Below are 16608 nucleotides of genomic sequence, written 5' to 3'. Positions count from 1 at the left end.
ATAGCACTATCTTCCAGGATTTCTGGGAAAGATCAAATGAAATAATGTACATAATGTGCTATATAATCTTATGCCTTCAAACTTTGAAGTCTGAAGGTGAAAGTGCTATATAAATGTGACTTTACAGGAATTACTGTTCTCAGGACAAATTTTATTGAGCAGGAAAGGGTAGAGGGAGGAGGGTATGTATTTGACCACTCCTGTCAGGTAGACTGGAGAGAGAGGTCATGGGAATTAAAAAGTCTGAAGGTCAAAGAGCCAAGGGTGTTAGAAGAGGATAAGATTTGGGGTGGAGAAAACTGTGAGCCAGTACTGAATTTATTGGTGAGAAGGACAAGTGACCTAAGGTTCATAGTTGATAGTAACAAGAATTTGGGAAAAATGGAGTGAATATTTAAGGAAGAAATGATTGTTGACAGGTGACAGAAAGTGGCAGTGGGTAGCAAGGAGTTGGCATGTTCCCTTGCTGGATGGTCCTGGCCTTCACAGCACGTGACAGAAGGAGCAGGCAGCTTTGGAGAGTCTTCAGTGTTAGTGGGTAGCAGAGGATAGAAAGAAGGTGAGAAGGAGAGATATAGGATAAAGAGCAGTTTGTTAACAACAAAAGAGGAAAAAAAACAGAAGAGGACTCGAACTAGGCTTGAATTTACTATGGTAGGATTAAGAAAGTACCACCCACCCCACATACACCCCACCCCAACCCCTCCCATGACTGAAAAGGTGCTCACCTTGCCCAGAGTTGGCACCTAGAGCAAAGTCCTAGCTTGCCATGCCAGTTCTGGCTCAGCTTCCCAGTTAGTCCCACTTACTCATCCCCAGCTTAGTAAAAATTAACATAACATATGCCAGGGATGCTTTCTTATGTTGAAGTTAGTTAGAGAAATACTATATAACAACCAGGCAGGCATGCAAATACTCACCATTTGTCTTGTCCATGGCTGAATAACTGATTATTTAGTCATGCTTCTTCAAGGAAAACTTGAAACACTGCATTCGTCCAAATGAGCCCTAAGCTGGGCTAAATGTTTGGAGTGGATGATAATGGGGAAAAATGCTAGGTGTACCCTACTTACTGAAGTCCCATACCACTAGTACTCCATCAGGATGGTATTGAGGGTGAGAGAATCCCCAGGATCTTATTTAAATACATTTCTGCATCCTTGCAACCTGGCTTGCTAGTGCCATGGTGCATGAGCATGGCTTTTTGAGGTAAAAACCAGCCTTCCACATCCTGGACTGTTTCAGGCTCGGTTAAGCCTGGCAGTCCGTCTTGTTCCCTCAGTTTGTGTTCCTTGATAAAATACCATTTTCACTACTAAGGTTTTCAATTAATGAGACTCCAACTGCTATCAATTTCTCTTTAAAAAGTGCAGTTTACAACACAGATTTTAGTCAGCTTGCTTTCTTTTTTGATACACTCACTATATAGTGAGTTCAGAGCCCCACCTAGAGGGCAATGGGGTCCCTTTACACTTGCAGACTTCTTTCTAAAAAATGTGGAGAAAAATACCCAGAGATGTCAGATGTAACAAACTTAAGGTCCCCAAACCTGAGCTGTTATCATTTATATTTTATAGGTTTGGCTGACCTAAGCTGACTTTATTCCAAGGAGGCTTATCTTAAAGAGCTATTTTACTGCAGAATATTTGCTCCCTGAAGTGAGATGGATCCATGTGTTCCTCTGTACTATTTATCTCCCAAATGAATATTTCTTAAATGGTTTTCTGCTCCCCCCGCTCCCTCCCCTGCCCCCAGTTACTCACAGGATATCTTTGAGAATTTATTTCCTTTGCATCTTTAGGGAAGGAACGGGAAATAGGTTCTTGCCATATTGAGCAAGTATAGTGGCTTGAATCACTTGAGAGTCAAAAGAATCATGGGATTTTAGAAAAAGAGAACCTTAGCAATTATTTTAGCCAACTCATTCATTTTAAAAATGAGGAAACTAGGGGCAGCTATGTGGCGCAGTGGATAGAGCACCAGCCCTGGATTCAGGAGAACCTGGGTTCAAATCTGACCTCAGACACTTAACACTTACTAGCTGTGTGACCCTGGGCAAGTCACTTAACCCCAACTGCCACACCAAAAAAAAAAAATGAGGAAACTGAGGCCCAGAGAGATTAAGTGACTTGCCAAAGGCCATGCAGGTAATAAGTAGCAGAACTGTAATTGGAACTCATGACTTTCAACTCTGAATTCTTTGATTTAACTGCTCAAAAGAGAAGCAAATTAACACAAGGGAAAGGTGCTGGTTATAGAGTGCAAATCTCAGTAATATTACTAGTTAGTATGAGTGGTTTCTTTTTTTTTTTTTTAATCTTAAGAAAGTCATTTAATGTCTTTGGGCCTTAGTTTTCTTCTCTGTAAATTGAGGATGTTGGACTATATGGTCCCTTCCAGATATAACTACCATTTGTCTATATTTAAAATTTTTATAAGCTTTTCAGTCTGTTGCTAAACAATTGTCTTTTGGATTGTTTTTACTTTCACTTCTGTACTTAGATTTTACTCATTTTTGTGTTAGTTGAGGGATCCGTCAATGCAAGCCCAGCCCTTATGAGCATGGGCAGTGTGCTTAGCCTGATATAATCCCCCACAGAGCTTTTGCTTGAGCTGGATGGGGTGCACATTTAACTCAAAAGGGCACTGCTAGGTCATAGAAGCCCTCTCTCCTGCCTGACAACATTCAAGTGAGGAGTCAATAACTGCGGTAAGCCTCAAGATGGGGATACTCCTTATGAATGCTTTCATTAGCCAGTCCCCTAATTATATTAAAATAAACAGATTTGAACTAGATAAAATTTAAGTTGCCTACCTTCTCCATGATTCCATCTCATGACAATTTTCTTAAGAGAAATGAGTCTAGGGGCAGCTAGGTGGCACAGTGGATAAAGCAAGGCCCTGGAGGACCTAGAATAATGTTTTAAAATTCATTTTAAAGGAATTATTTTTAAATAAAGTTACAAAGATATTTTTAAAATAAGTTCACAGACTCTAATAAGTTTAACTGCCCAATTAAGTTTAAAATAAGTTCACAGACCCTAGGTTAAGAATCTCTGGTCTAGAGTAAGTTTAATGGGGTATGGGCAGCTAGGTGGCACAGTGGATAGAGCACTGGTCCTGAAGTTGGGAGGATCTGAGTTCAAATCTCATCTCAGACACTTATTAGCTGTATGGCCTTGGCCAAATCACTTAACCCCAATTGCCTTAAACATCTGGGGCCATCTCCAGTCATCCTATGTATCTCGCCACTGGATCCAAATGGCTCTGGAGGAAAGAATAAAGTTGGTGACCTTGCACAGCTCTCCCCCACTTCAATCCAATTCACTGAAAGTCATGACATCCCCCCCCACCCCAAAGTCATGGCCCTCTTCAAGAATGAAGGACAAACAACAACAATGGGATCCTTGACTAATAGAAAAAGGAAGGTTGTGTAAAGTTGTAAAAAGATGCTGCAGTTTTCCATATCATATAACCATTTTAGTGGAATGGAACTAATAGGTGTTCCAGCAGACAGAGTACTGGGCCTGAAATCAGGAAGACTCATCTTCCTGAGTTCAAACCTGGTCTCAGATACTTACTAGCTGTGTGACTCTCACCCCGTTTGCCTCAGTTTTCTCATTTGTAAAATGAGCCAGAGAAGGAAATGGCAAACCACTCTAGTATCTTTGGTAAGAAAACCCCAAATGGGGTCATGAAGAGTTGGACACATCTGAAAAACAACCAGGGCTAATAAGGTTTTCTGGCTTCTCACTTACTAAGAGCTACTCCAATAGTCCCTCCCTACTTCTCACCCAGCCCATACTAATCCTCCCCCCGTGCCCACCCCCAGCTATAAAATATGAATATTCTTCTGAAAGGGTTTGACGTGCATTGGATGGCACAAGGGAGCAGTGCCCCTCATGATTTCTGTGCTCTTGGTTATTCTGGGTTTGGCTGGGTGTGTGAGTAGAAAAAACAAGAAGAGAAACTTCCCTTAACAAGCCCTAAATATAATACAAATGCCCAAAGGAAAATAAGTAAGGTTGTTGAGGCTGCCAACAGTCCAGCCAGCCGGGAGCAATCTTTTGCTTTCTTGCTCACCCAACCTCACTTTGATCTCTTCTTTCTTCACCCTTTAACCTTCAGCCTATCCACATTCTAAATGAAGTTTTGGTCCACTGCAGTGGCATGGCCACACACACACACACACACACACACACACACACACACACACACACACACACACACCTTCCACTCCCCAAAGGTAGTTTGGTGGGGAGAGAGCAGAGCTCCTGTGTAACCTTTCCTCACCATTTGGAAATATGCTCCATCTGGGGGGAGGATTGTGAGGTGAGGGAGGGGGTATACTTCCCTCCTCTTCTTTGCTGATTGGCTTTGTCAAAACTCTATTTACTCAAATTGTCTGTTATGTATCTGTGATCTCAAAGCATCTGTGTCTCCGTATCTCTGTTATCTGTAATCTTAGTGATTTGGATTCCCCTCCAAGGATGCAGATTATAATCCATCTATGCCTGACCATCCTATGCAATTCTTTGTGTGTGTGTGTGTGTGTGTGTGTGTGTGTGTGTGTGTGTGTGTGTTTTAAGCGAGGCAATTGGGGTTAAGTGACTTGCCCAGGGTCACACAGCTAGTAAGTGTTAAGTGTCTGAGGCCGGATTTGAACTCAGGTACTCCTGACTCCAGGATTGGTGCTCTATCCATTGCGCCACCTAGCTGCCCCCATCCTATGCAATTCTTGACCCCATTTCCCAAAACTTTACCACATAATGTGCTTGATGCTTTCCTTGATTTCTCCTGACATTGGGAGGGTGACAGTGGATCTCTTAGACTATCCCCCTTTCACTCCTTGCTCCCACAATAGGAACATCTCATCTTCTTTTCTGGTCAAACATTTATTTGATGTAATCCTTTATTCTAGTTCTTTCAAATCCCCTGTTTGTTAGATGTTGGAGTCTGCTCACACCCATCATGTGTTGCTCCATTTCACTTTATGTGATACTCATTTTTAATTCTTCAGATATTGTAGTATTCCTTGACTTGCAACCATATAGCAATACAAACAGAATATTGTTATTAAAAAGATGAGCCTTTTTTTTCTGGAAGAAGTTTGAAACCATTAGAGGAGCTTTACCATTTCCTGGAGGCAATTCTCCTGTTTAATTCTGGGTCCAACTCACTGGTTACATGTACTGTATCTGTCTAAGATATATTAGGTATCCCAAAAGTCCTAAGACTTAATGCACTAAGATTTTTGGGACACCTTATATAAACCGGTAGGCAAACTCTATAAATTGCCCATCTAATTGCATGTCACAATCTGGACCACAGATAATTTTCATCCCCTTGTCTTTTTCTTGTACGGACTGCTATGCAAAATTCTTTTGAGAAGTTATGGATCAGTTTTAGGAGGCTATTCAATGTTCCATGGTTTTAGTCAACCTAAATAATATTCACTTACAAACACAAGCACCTGGAAGCAGTGACACTCCTCCATCACAAGAAGTCAATACTTTTGCCCCGCTGTTTTATACCCCACCTCATATTTAAGATCATAAGACTGACAAATAAGTTTCTCTCCGTGGTAAAATCTTTTAAGGAACCTTAAATGTTTCTGATGTATGAATGGAAAGCACCTTGTTGCAAGGTAGCATTTTTTTCTATCAAATAAAATACTTTTTAAAATAATCAACAAACAATAAGTATAGTGGGATTTTTGTGTTCTCTACATCAGCAGTATCAAACTGAAATACAAACAGGCTCATATGAACCCCTGTTGGCTGCCTTTGACTTAGAAAACCATATATACATTAATTTTATTCTATTGTATTTTATTTATGAGGTTAAATATTTCCCAATTACAACTTAATCTAACTCCTGAGGCACTCAAGGAACTGTCTTGATGACAGCAGATTTGACATCTCTGCTTTCTGTATTTAGTTAATAGTGAAATGGTAGACATAGTCTACTACTTTATACCATTGGAAAAAAACCTGCTGATTCTGTATTAGCATCCTCATCAAGGATAGTGTAGAGAATACTCTTATTAAAATGTCATAGGGGCAGCTAGGTGGCACAGTGGATAGAGCACCAGCCCTGGAGTCAGGAGTACCTAAGTTCAAATCCGGTTTCAGACACTTAACACTTGCTAGCTGTGTGACCCTGGGCAAGTCACTTAACCCCAATTGCCTCACCAAAAAAAAATGTCATATAAATGGAAAAGCAGGCATATATTCTGTAATTGCTGATATTCTTTGAAAGAAGGATACCTTTTCACTATTAACATGGTCAGAGATTTTTTTCTTTACTTTTGATAAGTTCCCATCCTACAAATTCCTTTTGAATTGGTCCCTCAGTGTCACCTCCAACACAGACCTTTTCTAATTGGGCCTTTTGTCCCATCTCTGTTCTTTTTAGTGCCTCTATAACCAACCATGTGTGGGACAGTGCAGTGACTCTACTGTCTTTGAAGGTGAAAGAGTTCTAACAATCTTTGCAAATGTCCTTAACTTTTCTTGTTTGATTTCTTCCTTCCATTTTCATTCTAAGACTCCCTCAAAATGTTTTAGATTAGTTGGGTCTCTGGCCATGCTTTCTATAAACTGACTTTACCCTTCAGTGCCTATTTATTATGCAATACTGCTCATACTTTTCATTTTTTAATAAGATTTTACAAATAAGTTTATGTAGTTCATAACTTCTAGACTTGCTTTTTCAACCCATACTCACACTAGTAGGTAGGGTTTCTGGAGTAAGACTATGCTCCTTCCTCAGAGTTACAGGGACAGCATAGAGGAGTTAAGCATTTTTTTCTAGTACAGTTTCTCATAAGTCCCACCCCCATCCAATGTGTTAGCCCTGTGGGGACCAATTTTTAATTGGGGAGTGCTAGCTAAGCAGCTTGCCACAATATTGGGGCAAGGAAGGAAACCGGCAGCCTCTCTCAAAACAGAACAAGATTTATTTTAACAAGAATGAACTTAAAAAACAAACAAACCACAAACAGGATCAGTAGGATCAAGGGAAAGGAAATAAAATGGGGAAAGGGAAATTATAATACCTGAAAAATACACAGCAGAACACCTGTCGCTTTCCAGCTTCTACCTAGAATGCCCAATTCTCCTCCTCCAAACCTAGAAACACCCCACACAGTCCCAGCCAATGGGATGGCCACTCTGACAGTCACATGACTGCCCTCACTAGGCTTCCAATCATAATTTTGCCAGGCCCATGTAGGCGTCAGTGGGTGGTGATGACGTGAGGTGCCCAGAGCCCTGGCAACGGCTACAACCAGTGGGTGGAGCACTGTGCTGTTTGCGGAGCCCCAGGCCAGTGCACACTGAGGCATAAAAACCTCAAATAACAATTAATTCTTTACAGCCTAATATGAATCACCAGTTACTATTTCTCCAAGACTATTGTTTTCCAATTAGTATAAATTAGCTTTTGCAAAGAGATATTTTCCTTAAAAGTATAGGAAGAACTGAAGCATAATAATTCCCCAAACTAGGAGCTATGTCCTCATCTCATTAAATCTGGGCATGAAATAGTAATCAACAACCATTAGATTTTTAGTTGATATTAATAGCTTAACTACACAAGTGCTTACATTTTCAGAGGCATATTATTTACCAAATATTGAATTATCACGTGGTTAAATCTTGTATTTGCCATAGGGGTTTATTCTCTTCAGTTGCAAAAAGAAGAGATTTTTCTTCCTGAAGATCCATTCTGGTGGAAAATAAATAACAATAATATCTAATATTTATATGGTACTTACTATGTGCCAGACATTTTTAAAATATTACCTCCTTTAATTCTCACAACAACTTGGAGAGGTAGGTGCAATTATTGTCCCCATCTTATGGAAAAAGGAACAGACAGAGGTTAAGTGACTTCCCCAAAGTTACACAGCTAGCAATTGTCTGAGCCCAAATTTGAACACAGGTCTTCTTGATTCCAGGTGCAGAGTTCTACCCACTGCACCACTTAGCTGCTTCATAAATACACATAGGTATATGTATGCATGCAGATCTGTATATGTATGCATGCAGATCTGTATATGTGTGCACAGATAACAGAAAGGGTGTTAGGCTAAGAGGAGAAAAAGGAATTTGGAAGAATCTATAAAGCAATAGATGGGGTAATGGTCCTCAAAATTCATGGTTATTAAAAAAAATGTTATCCAGTAGTATTTGAGGCTATGAGTACACAAATCATCCATGGTAGAACAGATGGCTTTTGTGTTTCATACCTTCAAAGCCACGTCTGTTATCCTAGTGGCACAAACATTTCAGGGGACACAGAGTCCTAATTTAGCAGGCTCTAAGTGCTTGGTTGAGGAGAGTTTGGAAGAGTCATTCGTAAGCAGGTACTTATTCCCTATAGAACATCTGTAAAGGCCTCTCCCAAATAACAGCTGGATTATGCTACCAATGAACTTACTAGAACAAAGTTGCTCTCTGTGCTAAATAAAGGGAGGGAGGATGATGTTGGGAGAGGAAATACTGACACTTCATCAGACACTGAATCAATTTCTTCCCCAGGGCGATGATGTACTGAAATGATGGGAGCCTGATTAAGCGCAGCTTTCTATGGGCTATTTTTTAAATGGCAGCTTTCTTGCAAGGACGGCTAACTCTAACACATTCATCCAATTTGTTTTAATGGAGCACATACCCTTGTCCAGTCTAAAACATTTGCCGCTTTAATTTCCCATAATTAAGAGCCAAACTGTCTCAGCTCCAGCTCTTATCAGGATTAGAGAACTTGTGTCTGAATGTCACCCTGACTGTCAGAAGCCAGCATGTCACATTGCAAAGCACCTATTTTAAAATAAACTGACTGACAAACCACAGTCTTCTTTTATCTAGTATCATCTAGCAAGGAGCTTTTCCAGCTATGAAATGGAAAACTTTAAGGTAATTATATTGATATCATTTAAAAAAAAAAACAAATGTATCAGGATCTATACCTAAAAGTGAGATTTTTTTCTTCTCCTTTAAACTTAAATACACTTATTACAAGGATGCTGCCTCTGCTCAAAGCATTTTGGGAATTCTTTGTAAAGGCTCTGGAGCTGAACCTTAGGAAAATAGAATCCTAGATTTAGAACTATAAGGGACCTGGAAGGTCATCAAGTCCAAACCCCTCTTTTACAAATAAAGAAACTGAGGGGCAGCTAGGTGGTGCAGTGGATAAAGCACCATTCCTGGATTCAGGAGTACCTGAGTTCAAATCCAGCCTCAGACACTTGACACTTACTAGCTGTGTGACCCTGGGCAAGTCACTTAACCCCCATCGCCCCACAAAACAAACAAAATAACAAAGAAACTGGGGCCTAGAGTATAAGTGGCTTACCCAGAGTCACATAGTCAATATTTTGCTAGTTTTAGACCAGTTTCTCTTTGGATCCAATCTAAGAACTTTGCCTTCAGCAACAGGACTTTCACTTTTCATTAATTTTGAAAGTACCTTTATCACTAAACTTTAATCAAGCCATCAAGCCTCTGAACAATACGGGTTCTCAAGTCCTGTTACTATCTTGGGCTCTAAGACCTACACCCACTCAATTCCTAATTACCTTTCCCTTTTGCTTGCTATTGTTGCTGTACCCAAAACTGGTTGACCAATCCTGACATCTAGTCTCTCTTTTCCTCTCCTATACCTTTCCCCACATTATCCAGACTGCAAGAGTTGTGGGGTTTTTTTTAGTCAATCAATAAATATTTATTAAGCACCTACTATGTACCAAGCATTGGGGATACAAATATGAAAAAGAAAGACAATCCCTGCCCTGAAAGAGCCTACAATCTAATGGGGGAAGACAACACACAAAAGGGATAGTTGAGTCTCCCCATGACTTCAGAGAACTTACTAGCATTGGAGAGAGGGCCAAATGTACTAAATGTACCCCAGCTGACTTGATGAGAACAGCAAAGATTTAACTGGGGAAGTAAGAAAAGCTATTGACCATTTACAGAGCTGCTCCCAGTCAATGCCAGACTCTAACACTTTAAGGACGATGAAACAATCCCCTTATTAGTCACTGAGCTGAGTCAGTGAGTCTTTTTCTTTTCTCTTTCTAGCTTTTCATTTTAAGTCTCTACACTAAAGTACATTTTGTCATAATACCTGAAAGAAAAATTACAAGACACAGTTGCTAGTATACAGATTTTTTTTAACTTGCAATGCAAAGGAGCTACACACAGAGAAGTCAATTGCCTTGATTTTCCTGGAGAACTTTTATGCAGAAAAGACATAAAATCAATGAAAATGCTGACTGTATTCCGACTAGCTACACTAACAAGGTACAAGGATAAATTAAAATGAATTCCATTAAGAAACATCTGCTTTAAAAGACATAGGTGGTATATGGTATTCACAATTTGAACATGGTATAGATTGTATATAGTAAAGGCAATTGACTATAAAAGAAAACATTTGTTCTGTAACCAGGGTTAAGCCTGGAACATTTGCACAATATTCTCCTTATTGGTGGAGAGAATAATCACTCCATGGTGCATCCGCGCAGGGCAAAGTTGGTGAGAGTTTGGGAGAAGAAAGGTATTTTTTTTTTTTTTTGCTTCTAACTTTTAGAGAGAACTTACTTGGTTCGATTCTCTTCAGAAAGAGTAGCCTGAAGGGAAAGACAGACTCTGGGAGAAAGCCAACATACTTTCAACACCTCAATATGTCCCTGATTTACAGCTTGCCTCCCTAGATACTGAGGGAAATTTCCTGTTGGATGAGGTCAGGAACTCTCTCAGTTTCAGCTGAGATATCTTGCTCCAAAGGGAGACCTCATTCACTCTGAGTATTATCTGGTATTTTCTAATCCATATAACATCGTTGATTTCTGTTTCTTATTGCTTTTTATATATGGGCTTATTCTCTATTAACTGCTCACAAAAAGTCTTAACATAAATAGCATTTGGTGAGAAAGGAGTCAAGCCTTCAAATCTTCTCTGTTAAATGATACAAACCAAGAAAGTGACTTGAACCTAAAAATCATTTCTCCTGGACTAGCAATATTTCATGGAACAATTATACATAATTCTAACCTCCTATTCCCTCTCTATGGAGCAGCGTTATGGCCACAATCTCCTGCTACTTACTAGTCAGGAGTCAAAGACTTCCTTGGAGTAGGATAAGTGAGCTTCCAGAAATACTTCTCTACACATCCCTGCAAGTCACATTTAGACAAATCTATGTGGACATACACATGACCTATCTGGGCAACACATCCATACAGTTCAAAAAGTATATAAAATATAGGGAAATTTGGGGGGGGGTTTTACATCCTATTATAATTTTTTTTTGCATTCTAATCAAACTCTAGGAGTCTTATGACTTCTTAAAAACCAAAATAGAATTACTTGGGTTAAAATTTAGTTAAACTTTATTTCAGTTTCTAGAGACTATAAATGATGGAAATGAGATTATGCAAATTCAGAAATAATATATCATGATAAAAAAAAAGAAGTGCAAATAAAACTACTCAAGTCCAGACTAGATTGTACTTCCTGCCTATTCTATCCACCGTTTCATGTCTGGGTCTCACTTCATCCATGATACCCTATAGCTGTGGTGAGGTGTGATTTTCTTAAGACCTCAAAATATGGCTTCATTTTCTACCTCAAAATGTCCCTTTACTTTGAGGTTTTCCTTCCTCATTTAGTCATTCTACAAATCCAGATTCACTCTCTACCTAAAAGGAATGCTCTTGATCTCATGGGGCTCCACTCATATTATTGCTCAGATAACTAAAAATGTCTTTGTCCCTCCACCTCAAAGAAAAGGAGCTAAAAACATCTTTCACATATATTTAGTTCTTCTCACCTCAAAATAGAATGCACTACTACTCCAAAAGTACAGAAGGATGAATCTGTCAGGTTATAATTTCCATCAGAGCCCATGACAATCTCTGAATTTCCTCACTGATAGCAAACTTTCATTCTTTGAGAGAAGATTTTATTGTTGAGACTTTTCTTTTGTTACCCTCCTTGTTTTTAGCTACTATTTTTTGTCACCATCAGTGTGCTTGCTTTGACCAATGACCCCTCCTTTATAATTTCTAATATTCAATGAGTTGGAAAGACACATTACTAGACTCGTTAGCATTGTGTATCAAGTGAGAGTAAACAAATATTGAGTAAATGCCTGAGGGACTCTCCTAAAACTAAAGTTTATGGGCCTCCTGAGAGCTATTTCAGTTGCTGAAAAGTCGTTATTTCTAGATGGCTATATTCTAGTTGATTGAGGTTGCTTGATCCAAGCTATATATTCATATTCATATCTATATTAATATTAATATACATATAGATACATATATTTTAATCAGTTACAGTTTATAGCCATGTTTCCACATAATCCATATGCATTCCACAATATTACATTTTCCTAACTTTCACTTTTAAGTGAAAAATATTTGCAGGAATTTTCTTTTATCTTCAAAATATTCTCTAATTCCCCCACTCCAAATACACACCCCTGCCACAACTGCCAAATCAGAAGAGCAGCTGGACTACAAGGGCCTTCGAGAGACTACATTACCCAGAAATGGGAAATCAAGGGCTCAGAACAGTGAGATACTTGAAGTGGAAAGGCAATAGGCTTCCTCACCTGGGCTTCTCTCTCATGAGGTGCATCTGGGTGCTCCACGAGCAATAAGCCAGCCACAGCAACATACAGAAGTCCGCTTTCTCCACAGAGACTTCCTTGATCGCTCTGGTCAGTCAGCAACTTTCTCCTCTTTCAGGACTTACACAGACCTTTGTTTTCATACCCCTGTATGTATCTAATGCATTTAATCATACAGTATTCTGTATTATACTTCTTCCTCTCTGTGTTGTTTCCATTTTGTTGTTCTTCAATCACTTCCATAGTGTCCAACTCTTTATGACCCCATTTAAGGTTTTCTTGGCAAAGATACTGGAGTGGCTTGCCATTTCCTTCACTAGCTTATTTTACAGATGAGGAAACTGAGGCACACAGGGTTAAGTGACTTGCTCAGAGTCACACAGTTAGGAAGTGTCTGAGGCTGGATTTGAACTCAGGAAGATAAGCCTTCCTGACTTCAGTCCTGGCACTCTATCCACTGTACCACCTAGCCCCCTCATCTCTACTCACTAGACTAAATTCCATGAGCTCGGGGCCACATTTTATTTCACTTTTGTACATCCCCATCTCCTTACATGATGTTCTATATGTAGTAAGTGTTTATTAAAAAAAAATTTAAATGAAGCATAGTTGAAGGTTTCTAACTAATATACTAAAAAGATCTTTGTGTATTGTGAAATTTTTGTGAGTGAGGCTATGATTTAAACCAAAGAATATCTACTTACGTGCTATTGGGAGTAAAAGGAAGGAGAAGAGGGAATATAGCTTTCATTTTTCCAATCTTTTTGAGTACAAATTAACTCATTGTTGTTATACAAATATGAGGGAATACTGCTAGACAAATTCTAACAATGATACAACCACATCTAGAAAGACATTACTTACTATGTTGTCTGTAACACATTAATAATTTTTATAAATAAAAAATATAGTCTAATATATTATTTTTACAAATAATTTTTATTTCTATAGATTTTCCCTTTCATATATTTACAAATACTATGCTATAAATCTGAAACAAATTTACAAGCATGAACCAAATGGAACCAAATAGAAAAGAATAAGAGTCACTAAACTGAGTACAGTACACTGAAACATTAATGGTGTTCAAATGGACTGCAAACATTAATATAGCTACCCAAGTACTTAAATCACATACATGAGAACCTGGCCCAGTAGTATTCACAATTAGTGGTATAGGCCACTGCAAATGTATCTGTTGCCTAATTTCAAACCTAAATGACATATTAAAAGTCAATCTGAAGAATCTTTTAAGTTTCCAAACTGAAAAACTCAAGCATAACTAGTATATGTACAGTCTATATTGGAATTGCATCTAGGAGATACACACTAGTGCTCCTAATGATTACCATGTTCCAGACCTCTTATAGCAGACACCTCATATAAAGACATATGTGTGTGTTGACAAGTGTCACGCACATATAGCCAGGCCCATACACAAACAGAATAGTGGGAAATGCAATAATTTCCCTTGCAGTCCTTGCTACATTACTCTTAAGCCACTTGCAAACTGGTCAATGACATAACATTTCCACTCCTCATTTGAAGTATGTGGATTCCTGCATGTCAGAGGTTCATGAACAGAATTTTAATCAAACATGGCCTAAAACATTGAAAGGCAATCTACCTATGTTTTCCCAAATGGGGCCTCAGTAAGTGTATATGAATGAACTCTACTCAAAACATTTTATACATGTCCCATAGCTATAGGCTGATGATAATTGTAGTTTGGCCTTAAGAAGCCCAAGCTGCCAGTTGTTTTATGTCATCTTCATCTTCTTTCCTCCTAGAAGATGCTGTAGTTTAAAAAAAGGATGCAAATCAGTGATTGATGAGCTGCTTCAAGAATCAAAAATCACATATGTTCAAAAAAAAAACTTATTAGGTATTTAAGTACTTAACAACATTGAGGTAATCTCCAAGTCCTTTGCATTGGAATACGTTTAGTATAGGTAGGAGATGGAAAAGTTGGCTATTTACTAGGGAACCAATTAATTCTCAAGAGCTTAGCTGGAAGCTCACCTGCTCGGGATCGGGATCGATGTGAGGTGGATGGTACACTTGGCAGCCTACCAGGGTGGGCTGGCAGTGAGGTACAGGGTACATTTGGAAGTCTGATATTTGTCATCTTCTTATTTAATTCCTCCTGCTCCAATTCTTCAAGTTCTGACATCAACTCATCCTGAGCACAAGTTAAACAAAGAATGGCAGATTTAATGTCTCAAGACATGGGTTGGCTCGTACACAATAACAGGAACATCTGCTTTCTAAATTGATATGTGAAAATTCAATGAGATGGAATTTTTATTTTAAAACTAAACTCTTCTTACAACACTGAGCAATAATTAAAAATGAATATTTGGGGATTTTGCAAATTTGATGCAGTTAATCTTATGATACTTCAGTAAACAGCCATTCAAATCATTCATACTGGGGAAACACATAACCTCCCTAGTTTCTGAAAGGAGTTTGCACCTGACAGTTAATTTGTTCAATGGACCACTCCAATGCTATTTAGAAGAAAAAATGGAAAGTCAAGTCAAATATACAAGAATTTATTAAGCACCTACTGTGCTAAGTACTAGAGATACAAAGAAAGGGAAAAGGCAGTTTCTCTTCTCAAGGAGCTCACAACTTAAAATAATAAGACTCGTGTTCAAATCTTGTCTCTGACACAGCAATGTGACTAAGTGATAACTCCTCTCTGAACCTCAGTTTCTTTACTTGAAAAAATGGAGCTAATAATGTTTTCCCTGACCATTTCATAAGGTTGATATAAGGATTAAAGGAGATAACATATGAGTTCTATGAAAGTGACCTAATATCTTCTAAAACTAATGACATTTCTGTCCTCATCACAATGTATGTAACAATATTTTTATTCTGGGTGAGTCTGTTGATTTAAACCATAGCACCTAGAGCAAAGGGTAATAGTACAAAATATTACATGTCTAGAAAAAAATGTCCAACTAGCTTTGTCTCCAAAGTTAATGTAGTTCTAGCCCTGGACGTCAGCTCAATACAGTTTAGTCCAGAGCTTGTTTCTTCTAGTACTGGTCAAGATAATGTAAAGTAGTCCTAATGCACTCTGAGAGAGAGTTAACTCTTAGGTAAATGTGTCCCTCTATTGAAGGCTTCAGATGGCCTAGGGACTGTCAGACTTAAATGGACACTGTTAGCCTCAATTCCTTAATGAGCATTGCTTCAGGCAAACTGAGACCTTTGGAAGGCCTTAGTCTAAAAGGTCAAGGTCTCCCACTGCATTAGGGGCCATCTCCAGTTGTCCTGATGTAAATCTTACCACTGGACCTGGATGGCTTAGGTGAGTGAGGCTGGTGACTTTGTAAAACCCTTCCTCACTTAAATTGAATTCACTGTAAGCCATGACATCACCTCCCAATTGTCATGATCCTCTTCAAGAACAAGCAACAAACAACAAAAATAATAACAATTTATCCTGGACTTTTGAAACAGTATAATATAGACATACACATGTGTGTACACACATGCATACATATGCATGCATGCATACATATATATGGCAGCTAGTAGATAGAGTGCTGAGCCTGGAGTGAGAAATACTCCTCTTCCTGAGTTCAAATCTAACCTCAGACACCCACTAGCTGTGTGATCCTGGGCAAGTCACTTAACCCTGTTTGCCTCAGTTTCCTCATCTATAAAATGAGCTGGAAAAGGAAATGTCAATATACTCTAGTATCTTTGCCAAGAAAACTCCAAATGGGGTCCCAAAGAGTCAGACACAACTGAGACCAAAATGAGTGCAAAGGAAGAAAAAATATATATACATGTATGTATGTATGTATGTATTTGTATCTGTATGTGTATATATACATACATACATACACACACACAAGCTACATAAAAGGAGTTCATTCCATTTTGGGATACCTTGAATTGCTAAGAAGTTTCTCCTTTTTCTGCTCTCTGAAGAAAAATAGAAGTCTA

At 38.7% G+C, this 16608-nt stretch overlaps 1 protein-coding gene across 2 annotated transcripts in view; it reads right to left on the bottom strand.

Moving 5' to 3' along the window:
- Window positions 1–13603: 13603 nt before the first annotated feature.
- The window catches only part of CHMP4C (charged multivesicular body protein 4C), a 42873-nt gene continuing 39868 nt past the window's right edge, over window positions 13604–16608 (bottom strand). For both annotated transcript variants that reach the window (XM_043975887.1, XM_043975888.1), the window contains exons 4-5: window positions 14665–14824; window positions 13604–14438 (exon numbers count right to left, since the gene is read on the bottom strand). In XM_043975887.1, the coding sequence (XP_043831822.1) occupies window positions 14377–14438; window positions 14665–14824 (222 nt within the window). In that variant the 3' untranslated portion in view covers window positions 13604–14376. The remainder of the gene's footprint in view (window positions 14439–14664; window positions 14825–16608) is intronic.

This window comes from Dromiciops gliroides, chromosome 1 (genome assembly GCF_019393635.1).
Source record: "Dromiciops gliroides isolate mDroGli1 chromosome 1, mDroGli1.pri, whole genome shotgun sequence".
NCBI classification, from domain to species: Eukaryota; Metazoa; Chordata; class Mammalia; order Microbiotheria; family Microbiotheriidae; genus Dromiciops; species Dromiciops gliroides.
This window is presented reverse-complemented; position numbering and strand designations above follow the sequence as displayed.